Source organism: Xyrauchen texanus, chromosome 42 (genome assembly GCF_025860055.1).
Source record: "Xyrauchen texanus isolate HMW12.3.18 chromosome 42, RBS_HiC_50CHRs, whole genome shotgun sequence".
Taxonomy (NCBI): Eukaryota; Metazoa; Chordata; class Actinopteri; order Cypriniformes; family Catostomidae; genus Xyrauchen; species Xyrauchen texanus.
Window position 1 is genome coordinate 14,508,989 of NC_068317.1, and position 25,876 is coordinate 14,534,864.

The window sequence follows — 25,876 nt, forward strand, 5'->3', positions numbered from 1 at the left end:
ATGACTCTGTGGAGTCTGCTGAAGTGCCCTTTGGCAAGACACTGAACCCAATCTTGTTCCCAATGGAAGCACCTTGCATGGTAGTTCTGCCACCCGGGGTGTGTGAATGGGTGATTGGGACACAGTGTAAAGCGCGTTTGGTAAAAAAATAAATAAAAGTGCTATATAAGTGCAGACCATTTACCATTTCTTTTCCACTCCCATCTTAAAAACCCACTTCATCTGCCTCATCTCCTTGCATTTAAATTCTTGCATAAAAATAACACAACAAGCTACACTTCCTCTAAATACCACAACAACAACATGGCATTGCTGTTAGATCAAGGTCCCAGTGGGATGGATTATTCTCATTAGGTTGTACTATCAGTCTTCTAGACAGGAAAGGAGCAAAGAGGTCTTATCTGAACATACAGCTACATTGCAGTGGAGGTGGGGCAATTATTATAATTTTTTTGTCTGTTAGAGCTGAAGCAATGAGATACTCCCCGATGGTGTGGGAGTGCAATTAAAAAGTTATATGCATTACATTTTCAACCTACAAATATAGGCTGTCAAAATAAGTCCTTTACCCCTCCCCCATCATCTCTCTGTGACAAATGGGGGATCCAACTTTGTAATCTGGTGGCTTTCAAAAATGCAGTTTAACCCCTGTCTCAGTAGGGTGGCAGGCATGACCAGGGTAAATCCATAACCATATAGGCCACCAGACTTCTCAAGCAAATCCAGTTTCGGCATAAAGTGTGTGTGTGTGTTGCAGACATCAAGGCATTCTACACACACTTTAGAGAAAAATGTTTTTAAATAATCTGTTGTTTAGAGGGAAAGGGGAGAAAAGATCACGAGAAAGGAGTAGACTTAAACACATTAAAGGGAACATCAAGGGGAGCAGTGCCCCTGTGCGACCCCCACATCATAATAAATAGACCAAACAAATTATATTTAAACAAAACATCAATGCATTATAATAATATTTAGCAGGCTAATGTTTAATTAAGTGAAAATTTAATAAATATAGAATTTTTGGTTCATAAGAGATCGTCTGAAAAGTCCTGTGCTAAAACGTCACTGGTGGCCAAGTGTTCAATGAAACTAAGAATTTCTGTCTTAAACACATAATTAAAAAAAATACACATTTTAAAGATTGTAAATTTTATGTATAACTTACACTTTAATTAATACTTCGACATTTTAGTGCAGTGGGTGGAATTTTCAGACGGTCCCTTAAAAGCGCTAGTAAATGAAAGCCCATCTGAACATTTTATCATTATTCTCCAGCTACAAGAACCATTGACCGTTTGAGCTCAATGTTTTATGCCTGTATGATACAGTCGTATTATTTAACCTAAATGATATCATTGTAAAATTGTTGAGTAGGAGAAACCGAATGTCAATCGAATAACGAGCCAACAACATCTGGAGATAAGGTAGAAGTCTCAGCGTTAGCTTTGCATCTGGACCTGCCAGCTCCAGTTCTACTTGATGTGGATTATAAGTGCTGAAGTAAATGTAAGTGTAGTTACTTCTATAGCACAGTTTCCCACGTTATCATCACGAAACCCGGATCTGGATCTGATTTTCTGCAGTATGTGTATCTGTAGGCTTTTCATTTCCGGAACAACATAACCTACAGCACACACTTATGTTATATATAATTAGGTGTTTTTTCCACTGTCTTCAATGTTTTGCACTGCACAATGCAGAAACAAGATACAAGTAGTGCAACAAGTTTGGCAAAACAAACAATGAAGTGCCTCTGAAGAAACAGCATGCAGGACCAGATGTAGAGAAACAGGTAGAAGAAACAGCAGCTAGTGTTATACTGGGCCTCACCACACCTGCAATGGCAAATTAATTATGAATACCCTTATAAACCACCTCACTTAAGCAATGCCTAAGTACTAAATAGTTTACAGAGTAGATAAACACAATATCCTCTTTATGAACATCATGGCGCAGCGCACCAATCACAAGAGAGAGGCACACGTGTGCTCAATAACAGAGAATTGAGCTTAATATTAATAACCACATTCTCTAATAAGAGGCGCACATCAAGCATGCTCAATAAGGAATGTGCATAGACATTGACAAACATAATAATTTAAAAAATGTAAAAAATAAAAATAATAAAAAAAAAACACAATAAAGCCCTCTTACTGGTCACTCATTACAATGCATGCAACTTTTTTAAATTCATAGTAATTGAGATACATGCATTTAAACATCCACTTGTTACACTGGACCATTTCAAATTAACTAGTGATTTAAAACATACTTATGTTTAAATCATTATAGCCTATCATTGTTTACCCAAGAATTTTACTGCATTAGTCATTCTAAAGACCAGCATGGCATAAAGTTTGTAGGTAAAACCAGCATGTTAGTGTGTATTGACTAATTGAAACATTTGTCTTGGGACTGTTTGTTTATATTTTTTAACATTTACATATTATTTTTACTCAAATTTGGTTGTCTTTAAATAATAATAATACTACAAAACAATTGCATGACCACAAATATTAAGACAGTAAATTATGTTTTATATGCGTATTATACAGTTGCCCCATAGAAGCACACCTGGCCACGCCCAATCAAAATGGTCTAGAAATGTCCCTACATTGCAGGATTTTGCAGATATCACATATTGTAAGTATATGAAGAACATTGAAAAATATTCAGTGAAACATTTTGGTTGACACAACTAAGTAAAAAGTATCTGACCAAGCAATAACAATCTGAACTGGTTCAATGACATAGCAAGGCAGCAACACCAAAAATCTGCACTTGTTGCCATTAGTAACAGAACAGTTGCTGTGGACACAGAGGTTAAATCCTGATGTCTTTTGGAAGGAAACAACACATCAAGGATGAATTAGGAATTGTGCTCAATGCCTTAAATTAATATAATTATGCAATAAGGTAATCAGGAGATTCACTGAACAATGGTATAAAAGAATATAAGAGCAAAAAGACTATTCTTTATATTACGAGCACAGATATTGTCATCTATTATCTTGATAGTCTTATGTGCTTTAAAACACTACACTAAAGGAGTCTGGCATAGCATGAGTAATTCCTTTAATATAAAGAGTGGGAATCATTAGAATATACAACACAGTGAGACAAAAGTGAAGCCTGCCTATATATTATAAGGAATCACAGTTATTTGAGGTCTCTGCTTCAAGAAATGGTAGGGGATTTCTCAAAGCGTCATCACATTTTCAGAAGACTATTCAAATTTTTTCCTAAATGCATCTTCTGCATGTTTTATAAACATTTCAATCCATGTCTGAGAAAGCTACATACTTTTCCATTCAAAAACTTTCATAGTACCAGCGCATGAGTAATGTGTTTGAAACCAACCTATTTTTATTTATGAATTCGTTTCTATAGAGCATTTAGTGAATGACCAAAATTGACCCTGGGTCTGTGCACCCATTTAATTATGTAGAGAATGCTCCCTCCTCAGGGCAAAATGTCGTAATACAGCACAATGGACTGAATTTTACAATTTGCAGTTTCATAGCAGTTCATTTGTTTCATTAAATCTCATTTCTGCGCCACAAACATTTATTTGTTTTAAATCTAAAATAAGTCTTTTTTTGAGGATGCCTTAAATGTTTCTTTTTGTACAAGTGCTTTACATTCTAAATATCATTTTTATTGACAGACAAATTCTTATCTACAAAGTAATAACTAAATGAAATGCACTTCAATATGCAGGCAATTACATTACAGCTTGAAATGTCACCGTTTCATCGAACACGACTCCTCTTCAACGTGGATGTTTCCCCAGAGGCTTTACGTTTTCGTGAAGATGCATCTTGAATCTTCTCTAAATCTCCTGGAGCTGCTCCTGCAAGATAATACGCCTCCATTGAAGGCGACGGCTCCTGAGGACAAAAACAGCCACATTACACTGGCGAGGCCATTACATCACACAACATGTAGCTTTTACATCCATTTTAGATTTAAACTTAAGCCATTACAGTCATTGAAGTTCCTCATCCAGGGTTCGTATGGGTGCTGGAAATCCTTGAAAATGCTTGAATTTTAATGTAGTGTTTTCAAGGTTTGAAAAGTGCTTGGATTTTGGTTAAAGTGCTTGAAACGGCTTGAAATTGTAATTGCATTGCTTTCATAATAATTCGCTATTTTACTGAATAGTTCACTTTTTAGATAAAATAAGTATAATTGCTTTTGCATAAAATGAAAACAATCCCACACGAGTCTGCGCTAGTGTGATCTGCCGGTCTTTTTTGATGTGCGCCCTCTGATGGAACAGAGTGGGAGATGACAACATGCCGGGAGATTTCAATGAGTGTTGGCTTGAGAACGAAAAATACAAATTATTGTTAATTAGGCCAATTAAGTTTATTTAAGCTAACTGGCAAATTCGCATTCTAATGATGTAAAATGTAAAAAAGTTGGTTCAATGCGTGCACTCACTGACTGAATTCTGCTCCCTCGTGAATTCTCTCATCATAAACAACAAAGTGCAGATATGATGCAAACAAGAGATTCATTTAGCGGTTTAGACATTAGACAGTTCAGTGATTATAACTGGAGTTTATGCGAGAGTGCATAGTGAGCTTGTGCGAGACTGAAGATTTCCGTTTCAGTGATGGGGAACGTTCGTTGCTCGTGTTCTATTATTTCTATATTCTAGTATATCTTTCTGTATACGCAAATAACATTCTGAGATTTACCGTTCTTTAGGGTGACCATGCGTCCTCTTTTTCGGACCTTAAAAAAAGCGTCCAGCCGGGATTTCTAAATTTGAGAAAATATCCGGGATTTGGCTTTACATGCATTATGATGTGCATCTGGTATAATACTTCATTGTGTGTGCATGCATATTTTCTTTGCTTTAAACCTGCTTTGTAAATCCCACCTTCTCGCACAACAATTAATCAATTTTAAGAGACTTTTAGCAACTATTGGCCAAATTCCTACCTGTCAATCTCTCCGGGATCGCGCAAAGCATTGTTGTTTTCAGCATCAAACGGTTGTTTGACAGCAGCAAATTAAAGCTGATTGGAAACAATGCCCAAACGAAAGTTTACGAAAATTTGCAACAAAGATTCCCATGCTTTCGTCCAGGTTGAGATCCGTGAGATGCAGAATGTATGACATGTAAAGCTGCACTTATGATTCAGTTGCTAATAAAGGTGCAAGTGATTTAGAAGCACATATTAGCTCTGTGAAGCATAAAGGGTCAGCAAAAGGTGAGTTCATCAGGTAAATTAACAGACTACTTTTTGCGTCCAGGTAAAATTGTTATCACATTGCTTCATTTTCAATGGCCATTCAAAAGAATGTAGTACATTTTTATTTATATATCTGAAGTGGTTAGTCTGAATAACTTTCATCTTAATTTGTTACTCAACAGTACAAAACCGTAATATATAAAAATATATAAAATGCTAATAGAGTGTCTTTTTCACTGTATTAAAGTTTGCATTCATAGTAACACTGTTTTGAATATGGTCACCCTACTGTTCTTTCAATTTCATCAGTCTAAAATAACATTCAAACACAGTTCATGTATTTCTCACTGGCAAAAATAATTGTGTGTGCCCTCTAGTGTTGATACACCAAAATAGTTGTGTCATAAAGGTCAGAAAAATATTCAATGAAATAACTCAATATTTTGCGGTTAAAAATACATCTACTCATGCATTGTGTGTCACACATGTATCTTTTTTTGCCAGCCAGGCACATTGCTAGGTGACATAGCTTAGTGATAGCAAGTAAAATACTTCACTGTTTAACCAGACTCGCACATGTCAGTCATCCACAATTTTAGTTTAGTTATTTTCTGCAGTTTAAAACGTAATTTGTATTTAAGGTTAGATGCATGAATTTTTATTATGATGGTATAAGTTCATAAGCTTTGATGACAGGTGTCAGACCTTTAGTGCCACCAAATAATTTTCCACATTCACACGCAGTAATTTCCACTCACATTTGTTTGCACGCTAGAGACCCGTTTTCACATTGTTCCATGATGTTTTTTTAAATAGCACAATAACATCTGATTTAATGTGATGAAGTACGTATACGTATGTAAACATATAATTTACCACAGTTGTAAGGTGCTGGAAAAGCTTGAAAATGCACCTTGAAAATGCTTAAAGTGCTTGAATTTGACTTTGGAAAAGGTGTAAGAACCCTGTCATCGAAGTGATTGTTTCTGGTACTTTGAGCAACGTAAACATTTTTAATCAAAACATAATTTCTCTCACTTGCATGAGGTAATCAGCGATGTACTCCGGTTTAAGACATTTGACCCCCTGAACGGCAGCTTCACTGATGTCGATTCTGACATCGCCTGGCTTTAATCGGCTGAAGTCTACAAACAGATGAGTGGTGCCCTTATACATAGATGGAGAAGGGTCTGGCAACACCTACACACAAAAGAAGAGAAGGCTGCCAAATAAGTAACAGGGAAACAATCTTTTCACAAGTTCATGAACAGATGCCAGGTGATAGAGGATCAGACCGTCGCTCCTCCAGACTGTAGCAATCGTCTGAATCCAGCCTCTCTGGCCTGATCAATATTCAGCATCACAGTCCAGCCACCAAATGCTCCCTGCACAACAATAGAATAATTTCTGAATGTGCTGCAGACTGTGAAGAAGTGTAATTGTACTTGTATGCTCATTCAGTCGTGTGTGGCTGTGTAATCCTCAAGTATGTGCATGTATACCTCCTTGTTTGTGCAGCCTTGTAGTGTTTTTCTCCATCGCAAGGCTGCCAGTGCCAACCTCTTCTGCTGAGAGTTGATGGACGGCAGAGCATCCAGTATAGAGCTGCTTCCCCATTCATACTGCTCTTCCTAACACACACAGACACAAAGTGTAAACACGAGGAGGGAAAGATGTGATCTGAGAAGGAGATCAGAGATAATATCACACCGGTATGAAGTGGCCCTCAGCGCGGCAGGCCTCCAGGTACGAGCGGTGAAGGATCCATTTGCCTGCTGCCATAGCAGCCAGATATTTCTCATTTCTCAGAGGATAACCAACAATCACGTGAGTGCAACTGGGATCAAAACTCTGTTTCTCCAGCACAACGCCACCTGCACACATGTAAATCACATTAGAGGGATAATTCACCCAGAAATAAAAATTCTGTCATTATTTGCTCCAAAACTTTCTTCCGTGGAACACAAAAGGTGATTTTTAAAAAAGATTGTCACAAGGTTTATTAGCCATAATGCAAGTGAATGGTGACTCTGGTCTGTCAATTATGAAAGAAGGCACGTGTGACATGAGCTCATGACGTTTGAAGACGAGACACGATGAGAACAAATGAGCAACACTTAATGCTACTGACGTAGATTAGAAGTGAAGATTTATAGTAAAAAAGGACAATTGATCTGTTTCTCATCCACACATATCATATCATCCTCAACATGGATTTATCCACTGGAGTCATACAGATTACTTTTATGTTGCCTTTGTGCTTTTTAGAGCATCAAAGTAACCATTCACTTACATCGTCTGGAACTACATAGCTGGAATATTAAAAACATTTGTGTTCTGCAGAAGAGAGAAAGTCATACACATCTGGGATGACCTGAGGTTGAATAAATGATGAGAGAATTTAAATTTTTGGGTGAACTATCCCTTTAATATGGATTTTATTTCAGAGTGAATAATGACCTACACTCCATTCTGTTCAATGCGCAGTGATTGTATCACTTTAGAAGACTTTGGAATATAGTGCACGAGTTTAAGTTATATCGATTAATTTAAATATGGATTTATGGTAAGAATAAAATGTGGTATTAATGACAGTATTTTTTTTTTCATAGTAAATGGTGATGACATCAGGTTGCTTACTACTTACCCAACTCCTCTATAAGATGGCTGTAGTCAATGCGTTCCTGAGGATTTAAAGAAGACAGCAGGAATCGTGGAGGCTCCTTTTTTACTGCCTCTTCACTCTCCTCTTCTTCAATCTGGACAGAACAAAGCCAGTCAGATTAGAGCTGCCACTGTTCAAAGTTTCATAAGAGAGAGTGTGTGTGTGTGTGTGTACCTGTGGCTGGGGAGGGGCTGCAGGCTTAGAGATAGGGAAAGCGATACTGGGGGCATCAGGTGTTGTAGGATTTTGTAGCGTGTCCACTCGAGGTGGGGTCACCTTTGGTCTTTGTGCGCCTATGACTTCAAATGCAGCTGGAAGTCAAAAGAAACTTGCTGAATAAGGATAATTCTCTGTCTTAATTTCATTTTCAGAAAATCATTGTCACACTTTCTCGTACCCATTTCCACCAGTTCAGAGTCGGTCATGGAGTCTCTGCCATTGGCTATCTGGTCAGAGCGGGGTGGTGGGACGAGGGCGAGGGGCTCAGAGTGCTGAGACGGGCTGCCGGGCCACTGCAGGTTATCAGCCAATCGGGCTCGCTCTTCTCGTGCTGTGGGGTCGTCCCATACAATCTGCTCACTCTGAGATGGCTCAGTGTTCAGATCCACTGCCACTTGACGTGACATCCTGTGGACATGTATAGGATGTTCCAAGAAATTTAACTAGGTCTCATTTATATTGATTCAGCTTATATAGTGTAAATATTAAACAAGTCTTGCACATGTAATTTAGTGTAGTACTAAAGTCAGTCTCATCACTCAGATGCAACAGGTTGTGTTTATACCGTAGGGCCTCTAAATTCCGGCTGCGTCTGCCCATTCGCCCCAGGCTGTCTGGGGTGTTGGGTGAGTCTAGACCCCCTGAGCCTGCTCTGGCCAAGCGCATGGAGCCTCGACGACCACTGGCAAGTTTAGTAGCAGACATGATCTCCTGAAGCTGTCTCTGAAGATTCTCCCTCATCTCCAACGTTTCTGTGAGATCTGAGACAGGAAAGATGAAAAACCAAAAAAGCAGGAAGAAATGGAGATAGAGACAGAAAAGGCTGTGAACTTTGATTGTAGATCAAAAGCAAACAGAAAGAATTAAAAAGTCTGACCAGATATAAATGTATAACAGTAACAAATGAATCAAGATCACATCTTTCAAGAGGATTACTATTCAATATCACCTTCTACAATTCCTTTGCATTTCCACCAATCACATTACATACAGAATAGTAATAAATAGAAAAAACTCTTTGTACATACATGCAGTGTGCTAGTATGGTAGTAAACATATTTGTAATGTACAAATATTTGGCACAATGTACAATTAGTCCTTGTAGTGCAAGTGATCACGTCTACTACAAACAGTACTACACACACGTACTGGTACTTGTAAAAATGCTCCAATACCAAAAACTGATACCCTCTGACATACAAATGTCATTACATAAACATTCAGCCCACAAATTAAAATCAAGTTATGTCCTAGTGAGATTTTTCAACCGCAAAAGCTGCGATTTATGAGATAAAATATAGTTTGCATATAATTCAAATATGAGCGCTTGTGAATGTGTGGAGAGTGTTGTGCTGATGCTGCCTGCTCATATATTTTAAGGCTCCTCCATGGCTCATACAGGGAAAACACCGTCAAGAGCATCAAATTGACGTTGTAGCGTGAGTCACATACTTATTTAATTAAATAGCAGCCTTTTGCGGTTTAATAATCACTTTGAGTCACGTAGCGACCGGCTTTTCCTGAGTGGGAAGCTGCCATCATAACATCAGAGCTCTTTGGTCAAAACAACACAGAAACACTTCAAAATAAAAGCTCTGTCAAAATAAAAGGTAAATTTATAGGAAAACAGTAAGACAGAAATATATCACTACTGTAAAGTTCTGTAATATTCACTGTATTACTACTACTACTATCACTACAACTACTTGTAATAAATCAGTTTTAATCGTATTATATTTTAAGCAGTATATAACATCTAACATAACATGATGGTCTGTTGTACAGCACTTTATTTGACAAAATATTAATCCAATGTTGTATTGATTGTGCAGTGAGGTTCTGTATATAAAAACTTTATCTGATAAAAAAAATTATACAATAATATGTTGAAAATTAATCAATATATTTTCATTTGTTTAAAGTTTTAATTTATTTAAATACCATTTTGATTATGCAATTGAAATAAACTGTTGATATGGAGTTTAGAGAGAAAAAAAAAAAAAAGGTATTGATTCTGTATCGGCGAGTACCAAAATTAAGTAATGATACTCAGACTTGTCCTCAAAAAAATGGAATTGGGACATCCCTGCAATGTACTATAGACAAAGTACTCACCTCTCCTCTCAGTGCTGATGGGCTGCTGCTCTTTTTCAGGTTCTCCCACACTGACTTGCTTAGGTGTCGAGAGGTCTGTGATGTCATCTACAGGTCCAAGCTGTAAAGATGCACTACAGTTAAATAATTTTTTTAAATAGTAAGTCTGGGATAGTGCTGTCATAAATCTCTCACCCTTGTCTCCTCATCCTCTGTAAATGTCCTGAGTCTGGTGCGGGGAGTGGAAGGAGGGGACCTCTGGGTGCAATTTGTAACCTGACTCATAGTCAGGCTCATTTTGGGGTTAAAGGTGAAAGGGTAAAGTGACTCGGACACATGCTTCTGCTCATCTGCACACTGAAAATGCGATGGATAATGAATTTGAAATACCAAGCTTTACCAGAGTTACTGTTTTTTATTATTTGTAGGGGTCATTTGTGTACTAGATATGGATTTTAAAAACATTTAAGAAAGCACTCATGAAGAGCAATTTCTAGCCAATGAAACATTTTAGTGCAGAGCATATCTATTGTATGTTTAATATAGAAATGTCTATGATTTTAAGGTCTTGACAGCATAATACATTTTCCTAATAATCATATATGTATCTAATAAAGAAAGCAACTTATGTATACTTAAACATGTACATAGACACTTTGCTATGCGAGATGGACCTTAAACATGAAACACAAGCAGTGTTTGTGTCAATTTTGGTTTTGGTCAACTCAATGGGACAACGAACAGATTTATGAATTACCTACACAGACATTTGTTCTGCTCATGTTTTTTAAAACCCAATGTGAGAATAGGTATAGATTTGTTTACGTACAGCCTGGAGCCAGTGTGGAGACACAATGTGCAGTCCTCTTTCTTTGACAGCTTTGTATTCTTTGCTGTTGTCACCCACTTTACCCTGGTAGATGTAATGAGTGACCGAGTCATCACATGACCACCTATAACAGAAAATCCATCACATTAGATTTATCTCAAAATGCAAATATTGACTATATTTCTTACCAACCACTCAAGGCTGTCACTCTTATTTTCAGAAGCATTTTTAAATATTAGATACATTTATAGTCAGACATAGAGATTACTAGTGTACCTGAACTCTGCACCCAGAGAGGCAGCTACTGCATTGAGTTCACTCTGTTTCTTACTCAACTTCTTACTCACACACAACATTACCCCACTGAGAGGACCTGTGGTCTTTGACTCTACCTGCAAGACAAAGACACCTGTAAATATCTGCTTTCACTAAAGTCTATTCAATCAATATATACAATTGCAAATAAAATTATTCAAATGGACAAAGTTGTTAGCATCAATCGTACATTAACAAAAACATATGGTACAGCAGAATTCTTCATGGGTGTGGAAAAATGCAAATCTTTACTAAGGAAAATATTGACTTGAATGTTCAAGAAGATATTTGGAAAGGCCTGTGGTGTCCTGGGAGAAGGTTTTATGAAAGTATGAGACTAAACTGAAACCCCCCATGGGTCAGCAGTATGTCTGGGGGTAAGAAAGGCAAGGCTTATTACAAGAACAACACTATCAAAACAGTCAAGCATGGAGGTGGTTCAGTCCTGTTACGGGGCTGTTTTACTGCTGCAGGAACTGGCTACTCTGACTGTGTGACTGGCACAAATGGATACTTTGGGGTATCAGACCATTTTGGCAAAGAATGTGATGCCTTTAAATTACTGGACTTTCCAGCAAGACAATAATTCCAATGATACATCTAAGTTGTCCAAAGCCTGGTTCAGGGATGGGACCTGGAATGATCTTGATTGGCCCTCTCAGTGCCGCATTAAATCCCATTGAAAATCAATGAGCCGGAAGCTTTTGCTCATGATAAATATGTTAAGATTCTGAATCTTGAGAACACTTACTTGAAACATTTATTGGATTTTAAATCGATTATGGTTATTAAAGGGTAAATGATGCTATACAAAACACTGACCTTGGGGGTTGAATAATTTTGACATCACATTAGTTGAGAGAATTATTATATTTTTTTTTAATTAAACTGAACTCTTTGTTCTCAAAATCACTCAAATGAGTATTAAAAACTTTCTTTGACTATTTACTGAGGTTTTAGAATTTACATCACCAGAATGTCTTGCTGGTCAGAGGGGTTGGATCATTTTGATTGCAACTGTACATTTGAGTACCTCAGGTTCAGGCACTTTTCCAAGTTGAGGACTGGCGGTCATGGCTACAAGACTTGTGACGTGATTGCGGTTGCTGTTAGCAACAGCAGCTGTCAGGTTCCTCTCAATAACCTCTGACAGAGGAGTCTCTGCCCCCTCACCCTTCTGTGGCTTATTACCAGGAGTCGTTAAATGGTCAAACACTTCCTGCAATATACAAATTGAATACAACAATTTGAATGGTTCTTAAAAGAAATTACAGCTGAAGTCAGAAGTTTACATACACTTAGATTGAAATCACTAAAACTCATTTTTTAACTACTACACATATTTCGAATTAGCAAACGATAGATTTGGTACATCAATAGGACATCTACTTTGTGCACGACATGAGTAATTTTTCCAACAATTGTTTACAGACAGATTTATTCACTTTTAATTGACTATCACAATTCCAGTGGGTCAGAAGTTTAAGTTATCTGTGCCTTTAATTAGCTTGAAAAATTCCAGAAAACAGACAATTAGCATCTGATAGGAGGTGCCGTGAATTGGAGTTGTACCTGTGGATGCATTTTAAGGCCTACCTTCAAACTCATGGCCTCTTTGCATGACATCATGGGAAAATCAAAAGAAATCAGCAAAGAAAAAGAAATTGTGGACCTCCACAAGTCTAGTTCATCCTTGGGAGCAATTTCCAAATGCCTGAAGTTGTCACGTGCATCTGTACAAACAATAGTACGCAAATATAAACACCATGGGACCACGCAGCCATCATACCGCTCTGGAAGGAGACATATTCTGTCTCCTGGAGATGAACGTAGTTTGGTGCTAAAAGTGCAAATCAATCCCAGAACAACAGCAAAGGACCTTGTGAAGATGGAGGGAAATGTAGACAAGTATCTATATCCACATATCCTTAAAGGCTGCTCAGCAAAGCAGCCACTGCTTAAAACCACCATAATAAAAAGCCAGACTACAGTTTGCAAATGCACATGGTGACAAAGATCTTACTTTTGTCAGAAATATCCTCTGGTCTAAAGAAACAAAAACGTAACCGTTTAGCCATAATGACCATCCTTATATTTGGAGGAAAAAGGGTGAGGCTTGCAAGCTGAAGAACACCATCCCAACCATGAAGCATGGGGCTGGTGCACTTCACAAAATAGATGGCATCATGAGGAAGGAAAATTATGTGGATATATTGAAGCAACATCTCAACACATCAGTCAGGAAGTTAAAGCTCGTCGCAAATGGGACTTCCATATGAACAATGACCCCAAGCATACCTCTAAGGTTGTGGCAAAATGGCTTATGGACAACAAAGTAAAGGTATTGGAGTGGCCATCACAAAGCCCTGACCTCAATCTGTAGGCAGAAATTAAAAAGTGTGCGTGAGCAAGGAGGCCTACAAACCTGCCTCAGTTACACCAGTTCTGTCTGGAGGAAAGGGCCAAAATTCCAGCAACTTATTGCGAGAAGCTTGTGGAAGGCTACCCAAAACATTTGACCCAAGTTAAATAATGTAAAGGCAACGCTCGCAAATAATAACAAAGTGCATGTAAACTTTTGTCCCACTGGGAATGTGATGAAAGAAATGAAACTTTCTTAAAATAGTGATCCTACCTGACCTAAGACAGGCAATGTTTCTATGATTAAATGTCAGGAATTGTGAAAAACTGAGTTTAAATGTATTTGGCTAAGGTGTGTGTAAACTTCTGACTTCAACTGTATATTGTACATTTTTAAAGTCCACTTATAATGTTGGTCAAAGTTTTGTGCACCAAAAATAGTCATAATTTAGTAAATAATCATTTTCACTTTCTCACTGACCTTAGGAATTAAGCCAGATGTTTTCAATATTACACCAGTAAAACATCTATATGTTAATTAACTTTGGACTCTTTTATGCAGCTAAATTTCCATAAGAAAATCCTGTTTTCTGTAATACAACCCCTTTAAAACCAAGTGGTCTGAAAGGCGAAGGAATAGTTCATTCAAAAGTGAAAATTCTCTAAACTTCCCTTCCCCTCACCTTCGTGTTAAACGAGGGTCCAAAGAGCCGGTCTCTGCTCAGGAATCGCGAGGGTGTGTCCAGCTGGAGGGAGGACTCTCTCTGCAGGGCTCCTCTGGCCTCCTCCTGTCCTGGGGTTGCCACATCCGCTTGCTCCTCCTCTCCCTGCTTCATCTTCCTGACAGCAGAGCGGACAGTACGGCTCTGAAAGCGAGCTGTGTCTAGTGGTGTGATGGCAGTGCTGTTCTGTGGGCCCAGAAGAGGGAGCTCTGGGGAGCGCTGCAGGAGGCGCAGAGTTGCAGGGGCTTTCTGAGATGCCCCAACAAAACTGTCTTCATCTCTTTCTGAGGGAAAAAGGGTAATATTGAGAGGTCTGAGAGACCATTTATGCCCAGGTCTGGTCTATACACTTTGTTATGATTAAAACAGCAGACTTTAACACTCACTGGTGCCAAAAACAAATGGCACTTTTCCACTGCACATTACAGTTCTTTTTTATTCTATTCGCTTTACTTTTCTGAGCTTGCTTTTCCACTGCATTTGTGCAGTAGTGCAGCCTCAACGTGGGTGGGATTATAGGCTGATCTTCAGAGTTGCGCCACCTCTACTGCCGTGACATCATCTTAAACGTGACACAAACATTACTGACCATAAACAATAACACGACCACTAGCTGTTAGCTACTAGCTCATTGTGCTGCATAAAGCAGTTGTTGCATGGTGATGTTGCAGACTATAGAGTTAATGTAACAAAATGTACTATCCTCCATCGTCGACCCCAATAAAGACGTGGCCGAGTCCCAGGCACTCTCCCTCCCATCGTTCGCCGGTCTACTGCCATAGATAGCATCCATTTGGTCAAACCACTTCCACTTTCTTCTGTTTGAACCACTCTGGCAGTTGTGTTCCTTGATGGTTCTGTAGTCACTTAAGTTTTTTTTACTTTTCCCTACACTTTTGGTAGCTCTGGTGGTAACAGCCGAGACACCTCCTGAAAGACTTTTCCGTAAAATGGGCTTTTTCACTTCAAATATGACATTCTCCTGCTATGATAAGCATTTGATTAATTCTGCTAATTGTCAGCCTCTGTTTTCTTGAAATGTGTAGTGCTTGCTCATTGACCTTGTGAATAAACAAAGCCCACCTGAATGTATTTCTGTAAAACTACATCACAATCTAATGGTAGCTGCTTTGCTCATCTACTTTACGTAGATGACCTTACATAGAAATGTACGTGTGGATCATGGAAGTCAAAACCAGCAGAAAGGAAGTCTCAAAATTCAAATGATTTAAAAGAAACTGACACAAATAGATGTCAATGAATGTGTGTGTATCTCTTGTTCAACAAATGCACATTCAATGCTTCACAAGAGCAATGTGTTTGATTTGGAATATCTCCCTTTGGCTACACACAAATTGTGATGCATTTGTACAAAAAGAAACACTTGTATTCACAAATCTGCCTCTATTTTCACAAATTCCAAAAAATGTATTTAATGATAGAATTCACAGCTGCAATTTAAATGCATTTGAGGGTTGAAATACACATTTGTTAAGTTTTTTTCAAATTAATGGGTAGATATGCACAGTAGATATGCACATTTAGGACTTATCCATTGGTAGTTTTTTGTGTGTGAGTTGGCCATGGTAAATACAGCTAAACAAAAGTCTCAAAATTCAAATTAATCAAACCGAATCAACACAAATAGACATCAGTGAATGCACACATGTTACTTGATCCACAAATGCACATTCAATACTTCACAAGACCATTTTGTGTTTGATTTGGAACATCTTCCTTTGGTTACATGTACACAAATTGTAATACATTTATACAAAAGGGAACATCTGTGTTCACAAAAATGTCTCTATTTGTACAAAACCCAGCACATTCGTTTAATTTTGAATCTCACATAAACAAGTTGAAAGGCATTTGTCTGTGGATTGTAAGATACATTTGCAACATTTATCAAATTGATGGATAAGTAGGCACACATAAGTTAATCATTTTGGGTCTAATTTCATCCCATACCTTTTCTGTGCCACTCATGATGCACACGTTTTTATTTTTGTGCAACTGATTGTGTCCATCCATCCATCCATCCATCTTCAACCGCTTATCTGAAGTCGGGTTGTAAGTCATCATGCTTAAATAGTCAAAAACGCATGCGCAAGTCATTTTACACCCTGAACAAGAAAAGTTTGCTTTCTCACTCATGCGAACCGCGCCACAGTTCCAGTGCAACTGAACACAGACCAACTCCTAAATGTAGTCTTGTGTTCTGTACTGCGGCCTGCAAAATAGTTTTCACATAACCACATTTTCATGCGAACGTTGCTCGGACTAAAATGCCAGCGTGAAAGCCCCCCGCTTTTGCTCCGGTACACTGATGCGACCCTTGACAGAAAGATCAATGGACATCAGTGACAACCAGCACAGGTCTTCTCTCGTGTTTTCCATTAAAAACAAGAGAATGTGTGGGATACTGAGACTTTTCATGATTTATCTTCAAGAAGTGAATAATAACACTGCTCAAACTCACAAGCAAACATCAACATAATTTAACTTAATTAACATGGCAAGTTATTACATACAACCATATAAATCCTTAAAATATTGAGACAATAATGTAAATCTGAAATTTACTAATTCCTTGAACACTATCCATATGAACTTGAGCAATCGTAAGCGAACTTGTCTAGCATTAATGAGGTGCTAAACGCCTATTCACAAACTACTCCGTTTACGCAGCAATGCATTTTGCATACTGCTGCTCCACGAGTAGTTCACGTTGCTCCGTGATCGCGGCAAATTGAAGAATTAGCACACTTGTACTGCTGAAAATGTTTGTTCGAAAATTCCATGACTTTTCAAAAACATTGGATTGGAAAACACAATTTCTAAATTACATTACTTTTCCAGGATTTCCATGACCGTACGAACACTGGTCTTGAGTCATTCTATTTGATTTTTTTATTCTAAAAGTCAATGCGAAACTGTTTGCCACTCATTTTAATTCTTTGATGTGACATTACCAAGTGAAAGCAGCTATTCAATGATGGGGGAAAAAGGTAAGGTGGGACTCTATCTGGAACTGATAGGATTGTAAAAAGTGGTCTCTATAAGAGAGGTTGAAGAAGAGGGGTTGAAAAAGCAAAATAAGAGGGCGTGGTGACATCATCCAAAAAGTCTAGCACTTTCATTTTTGATGAAAGATTAAGCCGACAAACGTTTAAACAATGTGCACTAATGAACGGAGCACAATAAGATCAGAAATGTGTTTATGGAAGTAAATAGTGTATGATGACTTTAAAACTGGAAATCAATCACATAAGCTTCTCAACCATCTCAACAACAAACTGAATAATTAAGCAGAGAATAGAATTTGGTTAGTTAGACAATAAAGCTGTAGTAATTTTATGACTGACCTGGAGAAGGTGGTAGGTCAACCAAAAATCGTCCCTCATCAACTCGCTTCCCTGTTCTAGCAGACTCTAAAACCCAGCGGATCGTGACTGCAGGCAGACCCCATTTCTGAGCCGCTTGGTACTTGGTACCCTCAGGTGTCTGGAGCACCAGGTGAGTGCTGGCCAGCATTCCCTTCCTCTGGTTAGCAGTCCGTACAAAATAATCCTGAACACTGCAGACAGAGGTGAACAGACAAAAAATAAAGAGATGCAATAAAGATTAGCCAAATAACCTCAATGAAAACGGTCCCCTTTTTTATTTGGAGGCTTGGTCAATTAGTTAATGGTTGGGATAGCAACTCATTCTGGTATTAAAAAGATTTTCAGCTTTAGCATCAGACTGTGTGGAGCTTTGGTGGAAACTGTTTATTGTCAAAGTAATATTATTTACTTTGGTGTCATTTAGCCTTCTTTCCACCTGGTATTAACATGCGTCTCAAATTAATCTCCTGTGACAACCTGTGTTCGGATTTCACGGTATGATCTCTGATTTCATGACGACAACAATCACTACGTCAACGTGTTACTGCATGATAATAAACCACAAAAACAAAATCAAGTTCTGGTAAGTTCTAGTACTTGTATATTAGGGATGCATGATATAGTGATAATATCCAAATATTATTATAGTGCTGATAATGGAATAAAACACCAATATTTCCCCCCATAATTTGTTTAGGTTTATTTGCTTGTGGCTGAGAATCTATAACTGCCTGAGGCTTCTCTCCTTCAGGTAGAGACTTGGGCAGCAGCAAGCTGTGAACTTGTCTGTGTGAGTGAGAGAGCCAAGCTCATGTCTCCCATGAGGATTATTTCAGCATCTCTGCACCCTGATATGTTGTTTTGGGGCTGATTTAAGTCTAGATCATCTGATGATAGTATCAACATGCCATTTCCCACAGTCTGTTTATGTTTCATGATTAGGGTTGAAACTATTAGAAAAGCATCTCATGCCTGACTGAGGAGAGGAAGAATTACACAGATCACAGTCCAAAGGCACTCCAAACTTTACAAACAGTAAAACTCAGGTGATGTACATCACAAAGTACAAGGGAATTATACAAAAATACCAAATAAGTAAATACAGAAGCACTCTCATTGTGGAATAAGTGGAGTCTGAGCTCTTTAAAGGAAACATTCCAGTGTTACATCTTAAATGCAGTTTTAATGCATTTATAGCTTTATTAAAGTTAAAATAATACAGAAGCAGGTCATGCAATTAAATACAAACTCCGACTCTGGCATTTCTCTGTGTGGTCAGCGCCTCTTTTATGAGTTGCGCGAATGTCCCGATCTAAGGGGGAGAGAATGAGACTCCATTCGGCTGATGCACACGCTGTCATGGGGACGCTCGTATACATTTTAAAATATCTAAATTCTTTAAAAAAAAGATGCATTCACCTAAGCAGCAGCATAAGATATTTAGACTTGCTTTTAGAGAATAGATATTGAATATACGTATATTTTGTCTTTCCTGCACTCGCAGATGTAACCAAGTGAAAAAAATACACTTATATTTAAGATACATTCTCTTAGAGCAAGTCTAAATATCTTATATGTTGCTTCTCAAGTAAATTTATCTTGTTTTAAGGATTTTTAGACAATTTTAAATGGAAAACAAGACAAAAACACTTGATAACAATAGTTTTTTTTTTACAGTGAATTTATTTACTGAATTAAACTTAATTAAAAGTATTTTTTCCCCCTTTAATTCAGTGAATGTCATTTAGAGGTTTTTTTAAAAGATGATTTTGTCCTCTTTATTTTTAGTAAGCACGTTTAATCCAACCTTTTTAGTCGGGGCACAAGCTGCATAATCGGTTAAGAGCTAATCATTAATTGGTGCAATAATCGTCGAATAGTTGAATCGCTCTAATAGTCGTTAAATTCATCAATTATCAAAATAATCGTTAGTTGCGGCCCTATTCATGAGGCAATGAATGAAAATGCTGCCAATCCATGTGTGCATGTTACTTGTGGGCAATCATTTTTAACTTATTACTTCACGAGACAAACAGAATATGGAGAATAGCACATTGTTAATAACAGCACAGCATTGTGATTAAAATAAGCTTAAACACAAACATACATGGTGCACTGATCTCAAAATTATCCTCAGAGTGATGCCAGGTGGCTAAAGACACTAGTTTGTGTGAAACGAAGATGAGTTTTTTTAGCATTATATCTCATGACTATTCTATCTGTATTTTACCCATTCCCATTATGCCGATTGTGATCACATTTCAAAATTATACAGCGGTCACAGATGTACAAAATGACAATCCACCACTGCACTCGCCAGACTGGCTGCCAGCACTAATATTACACAATGCATACAGAGATATGTGTTTGTGTTGTGAATTTTTTTGTTTCACATTACAAGCTAATTTTTGTTTTATGCATTATTACAGGTGATAGAAGTACATTATTCTCTCTCTCGGTTAGAGTCATCAGGATTACCATAATCTAAATAAATCTAGGTTAATTGTATCAGCTACAATGAGCTGTGAATATTGTATATTTATTCCCTTTTTTACATTTTCCAAATAGAAGGTTATTTTCTTTTTAAGCTTCACATAACTGGCAAAGTTTAAACTCTTGTTTTAGCACAGCAGTTAACTGACAGGTAGGGGATGGTGCTTCACTGCTGTCTGAGATGCATTCAGGACGGATTGCATTTCACACTTCAAATGCAATGTGGTCACATGCATTTCTGCCTACCTCCGTAAACAATTTTACAGGTTTCCACCACCATTTAGCACTGACCACTTGTGATTGGATAAACAAAAATAAAATGGATGTTCATAATAGGTGGAAACAAGCCCGTAGTTACAGTCTTGGCATATACGGGCCGTGACACTCGTCATGCATCTAAAAATAGGTTGAGGATATCTTACCTGGCTCCCAGGTGTTTGGCTAGCTGAATTAGAGACTCTCTCTCTGCTCCAGTGAACTGACTAACAGACAGAACACAGTCTTTGAGAGGAGAGAAGCCCTCTCTCACTGCCACTGGAGTGAACAGAGGGTGAGATGCTAGCAACAACACGCACTGTTGCTCTACACACATGGCCTAAACACACAAACAAACAAATACAACTAATAAATGAATAAACTCAGTACTAATGAATTACAAATACAGCAATGAAAAATGTCATCCCTCTCACCAGCCAGGTATCTGTTGCGACCTCATCGACTGTGGCATCAACGTCACAGCCCAGCAGTGGCACAATGGCGTAATGTGCCACGGCTCTGGAACGGCCAACCAAAATCTTTCCAGAGTTTTCCAAGACTAGTTCTGAGAGCTGGGCCTCTGCCTCAGCTCCAAACCCAACCAAAAGAAAGCGTTTCCCAGAAAACAGGCCTCCTTCTGAGGCATCAACAATGGTAGAGTCCTGCTCTACAGCTGGAGGCTCCGGAAGCAGAATGCTCTGCATACTGCTGGTGCAGTTAGCCGCCTGAGGCAACTCCACTACAGAGAAAAGGAAACAAGAAGAGAGAGAAATTAGAAGGGGAAGAAAGACATGGGAAGGGGAGAAATTAATTACGGAATGCCCATAATCAACAATATTATGGTTACAAGACACATAAATGTACATATATATACACACACACGTCATCTTTTAATTTACAGTACACAGTATAAATGAGTACACCCCCTCTGAAACCTAACAAATTCAGCTCTTTCTCTTTATAAATAAGACTTATTTGAGGTAATGTTTAAGCAACTCTGGTTTATCAGATACTAATGAATCATGTTAATACTAAACAAGAAAAAATGACTTATAAAAATGATAAAAGGCCATGTTTCAAATAGGAGTACACCCTCCTGAAAGTTATAATATAAATCTTAATAAAATAAGGGGACCTGGGTAGCTCAGTGAGTATTGACACCGACGATCACCCCTTGAGTCGCGAGTTCGAATTCAGGGCATAACTGAGTGACTCCAGCCAGGTCTCCTAAGAAACCAAATTGGCATGGATGCTAGGGAGGCTAGAGTCACGAGGTAACCTCCTCATGGTCATGATTAGGGGTTCTCGCTCTAAATGGGGTGCATGGTAAGTTGTGCGTGGATCGAGGTGAGTAGCATTAGCCTCCACATGCTGTGAATCCCCGCAGTGTCATGCACAGCGAGCCAAGTGCATGGATTAATTGTCTCAGAAGCAGAGGCAACTGAGACTTGTCCTCCACCATAACCGCGCCACCATGAGGACCTACTAAGTAGTGGGAATTGGGCATTCCAAAATGAGAGAAAAGGGGATAAAAATAAATAAATAAAAACTTAATGTTTTCTGGTGCTAGTTGAGGGAGACTGATCAGCAGATTATTCTTCTGAACAATCAGACTCAAATAGACGTACCTAATTGGCTAAATGTAAAAGTGTTAACCCATTTAAATCACACTCAGACTCAATGCTGACAACAAATGGACCACATGGGAGAGAACTAACTGTCAAGTAAATGAAGAAAATGATTTAATTGCACAAAAGGGGACAATTGTACATGAGTATTAGCAAATTTGCAAAACAAAAAAAAACTGTTATTGAGTCAAAACACAGTAGCAAAATTGACACAGAAATTCAAAAAAGATTGACTTGTGACAAGATTCCTGAAATGTTCAGGCCGTCGCTGTAAGCTTTCATTTCATGAGTGATTATTGCTTACAATCACCAAGCACGTGCCTCAGAGCTGGCAAAAGCTGTAGGACACGGACTGACTGTTTGATCTCACACAGTAAGACACACTCTGCAAAGAAGTGAAATGCATGGTGTCATCCACACATGAAGGCACTGCTGAACCCAAAGCATAAAAAGCTTGTTTAGTCTTTGCCAAGGCCCATAATGATAAAGGTGCAGATCTTTGAGAATCTAGAAGCTGGTCTCATGAGCACCAAATTCAGAGATGTTCAGCAAAACATTAAAAGAGAAGATGCGACCCTCTCTCCCCACCCTGGGTGGTCGGTCAATTTTTAACAATTAAAATGCCCCTAAATATTATGACAAAACCATTGCTGCATTCCTATTGATACACAAGACAGTATGTCACCCAACGTCAACCCTATTTGAGCACCTGTGGGATGCAAATCAAGCATCACTCCCAATTTAACGTCAGAGTACTCAAGGAGGTCATCCTCCAAGAGTGGAACAGGATAGACATGATTAGGGCTGGGATAAACGATTATTTTTTAAACGATTAATCTAGCGATTCTTTTTTCGATGCATTGATTAATCTAACGATTCATTTTTCCAGTCCGATTTCGATTCGATTATCTCCCACATTAATTGACTTATAGCAATTTATACATGTTGATTTACATATCACAATGAAAAAAAAAATTAATTCCTTAACATTGCAATATATGTTTATTGCTCTTAAAATTCCAAAATAAAAGACTATGTACAAGTGCAAAGTAATGAATGCTACCTCTGACTAAGAATGCAATAAAACCTTGAAGCCTTGAAAACACATAGGCCTAGCTTACTGAAAAAAGTGCATCTTGTAATTCTTCTTTCAGATTAACAACTTGATGTCTAGCATTCAATAAAAAAAATAAAAAGGTCACCCAAAATACTTGTTTAGAGCAATTGAAAGAATACAGTAACCAATGTAAACTTGAGGGCTTTAAGCTAATACAGAAGTGCTTTTCCAACAAAAAATAAATAAAAATTAACAGCGACAGTGGGAGCCAGCAGCCTGTCATGGCATCCTTCCTGAACCAACAGAATTGAACATTTATGTTGAAAACACAGTCCTAGCTTACTGAAAAAAGTGCATCTTTTAATTCTTCATTCACATAAAAATAACAACATATAGTAGTAATACACTGCCACTCACCTTTTTCTTAAACTCAAAAATAAAATTCAAGTAAAAGTGTACAAGAGCAAAATAATGCATTCTGATGTCTAGCATTCAATAAAAAAATTAAAAGATCACCCAGCCACCCTTTCTTAGAGCTATTGAAAGAATACAGTAACTATTGTAAACTTGGGGGCTTTAAGCTAATACAGAAAGTGCTTTTCCAACAAAAAATAAACATTCAGAATTCAACATTTATGTTGAACAAACTGAAAAAAAGCATCTTCATTCACATGCAAATAACAACTTACACTCTGACACTTTCCTTTCACCTTAAGAATACTGTGTGTGTGTGTGTGTGTGTGTGTGTGTGTGTGTGTCCGTGCGTCGCCTCTTCAGGTGCTGGTGCATTGCTGTGGTGCTAGAATGGAAGGCCATCTCCATTTTGCAAAGACGACATATCACGGAATTGTTTCCTTTAATGTAAAAGAATTCCCATACTTTAGAGGAACGAGTGCCTTGCACTTCTGATAGTCTGAGGAGCCACTCTTGTTGCTACTACTCTCAGGCGCCGCCATCTTTGTTTTGGGTCTGACAAATCGACGCGCATATTTTGCGTCGACGTATTTTTTGCGTCGAGTCCCAGCCCTAGACATGATAATATTATATACTTGTACACTTGATGTCAGGAAGGGTCAGGGCATTATTTAAAAGTTATGGAGGACTTTCTAAGAACTACAATATTGCATTTATTCAAAGGTGTACTCATTTTTGCACACTTAAGCAAAGCTGCCAAATTTAAATATTTTACAGATATTGATAGAATACCTCTCAATTTTGTTACAAAGTATATGTTTGAAACATTTCAACTTGCCATCTTCACACGACTTGTATTAGTAATCAAATAGAAATATATCTTTATGTTCAGAGGAGGTGTACTCATTTACGCTGTGTGCTATAAATGCCTTCTTTTTTTATTAAAACTCCTTAAAACATTGTCAGTGTAGAAATAAATATGGTACTTTCAGTTTCATGAACATGGAACTACACATAAAGAGATGTTTTATTGTTCATTTAAGGGAGTTGTTGTAAATTCAGTAACCTATCCAATTAAGTAAAAGTCTGATTCATGAATCTGTTTGACAAAGTGGTACAGGATACACTGCCCTCAGACAGGACAGAAAGAGGTCCCAAAAGGTCTAACTCACCCACAGTTTGGTCATTCTCAATGTACTGTGAGAGCAGGTCTTCCTCTGCTCTGGCCTGTCGGGCTGGACTGGGGGCAGGAAGAGGAGCTGCAGAGGGTCTGGAGGTGCGTGGGGCAGAACTGCGAGGGGCAGGCATATCAACAGCAGCTGGGGCAGGGGGCAGGAAGGAAGGGTGAAAGTAGCCATCGACTGGGAGCAAAGAACCACTGGAGAAACTGTCGAGCAGCCACTGCACTGTCACTATGTGGGGTCTGAGAAAACAACATGCATGAGAACCACAAGCAGACAGGAAAGTTTAGGAGAGTTTAGAAAACCCATTCTTGATTAAGAATTACCTGTGAGTAGCTTTGTCAAGGAAGGCTTTGACCCCCTGGTCTGGTTCCCCCATCACTATGTGTGTGAGCTCTTGACTAGGCTGGTTGAAGCGCAAGCCTCCAGCAGAGTTCACCATCCGCCGCAGTTTCTCCAGTTTCTTCCCTGACAGGCCACACAGGTACAACTAAAAGAAAAGAGGGTGGAGTACAGGTCAGTTTAGACTGTTACATAAAAGTGACATTACACTGTTTTGAATTGAGCCTTCTGGTTTTCTTCTGAACCTTGACCAAAGAGTAAATCCGCTCGGAGCAACGAAAATGCACCCATTAATGCAGAGAGTAAACACTTCCAATATTCACAGTATTTTCCAGAAATAGTCAAACCAGGTCTAAATTGTGTTGAGAGAAAAAAATAAATAAATAGATATCTGTGTATAAATCGCACTGACAGATGTTTCATATGGCAGGCACTAGCACCCCAGACTATAAATTGCAGGACCTTTCAGATGATGGAAAAAAAGCAACATACATTCTGGAAAACAGTAATTATTTATTTGAGGGATGGGCAAAACTAACCTTACAGCCATCCAACAGGTCATCAATTTGACAGACAGTTATGTCGAATGAGTCAATTGGATCACGAGTCTCTATGTGACTGATTCCTGCTGTAGTGAGGGCCGTTTCATTGACATTCATGCTGATATTGGAGATATGACTCAGTCCCAGTAGAGAGGGGCCTTCT

General features: G+C 38.3%; 1 protein-coding gene across 1 annotated transcript in view; it reads right to left on the minus strand.

Annotated features, from left to right (window-relative positions):
- Nucleotides 1–3,072: 3,072 nt before the first annotated feature.
- The window catches only part of topbp1 (DNA topoisomerase II binding protein 1), a 29,028-nt gene continuing 6,224 nt past the window's right edge, over nt 3,073–25,876 (minus strand). The window contains exons 8-28 of the mRNA XM_052114959.1: nt 25,711–25,874; nt 25,156–25,319; nt 24,821–25,071; nt 20,984–21,288; nt 20,717–20,889; nt 17,781–17,992; nt 14,374–14,696; nt 12,363–12,548; nt 11,291–11,406; nt 11,015–11,138; nt 10,381–10,542; nt 10,207–10,306; nt 8,657–8,852; nt 8,270–8,499; nt 8,047–8,183; nt 7,855–7,966; nt 6,918–7,081; nt 6,710–6,838; nt 6,503–6,592; nt 6,246–6,407; nt 3,073–3,890 (exon numbers count right to left, since the gene is read on the minus strand). Coding sequence (XP_051970919.1) covers nt 3,753–3,890; nt 6,246–6,407; nt 6,503–6,592; nt 6,710–6,838; nt 6,918–7,081; nt 7,855–7,966; nt 8,047–8,183; nt 8,270–8,499; nt 8,657–8,852; nt 10,207–10,306; nt 10,381–10,542; nt 11,015–11,138; nt 11,291–11,406; nt 12,363–12,548; nt 14,374–14,696; nt 17,781–17,992; nt 20,717–20,889; nt 20,984–21,288; nt 24,821–25,071; nt 25,156–25,319; nt 25,711–25,874 — 3,638 coding nt within the window. The 3' untranslated portion in view covers nt 3,073–3,752. The remainder of the gene's footprint in view (nt 3,891–6,245; nt 6,408–6,502; nt 6,593–6,709; nt 6,839–6,917; nt 7,082–7,854; nt 7,967–8,046; nt 8,184–8,269; nt 8,500–8,656; nt 8,853–10,206; nt 10,307–10,380; nt 10,543–11,014; nt 11,139–11,290; nt 11,407–12,362; nt 12,549–14,373; nt 14,697–17,780; nt 17,993–20,716; nt 20,890–20,983; nt 21,289–24,820; nt 25,072–25,155; nt 25,320–25,710; nt 25,875–25,876) is intronic.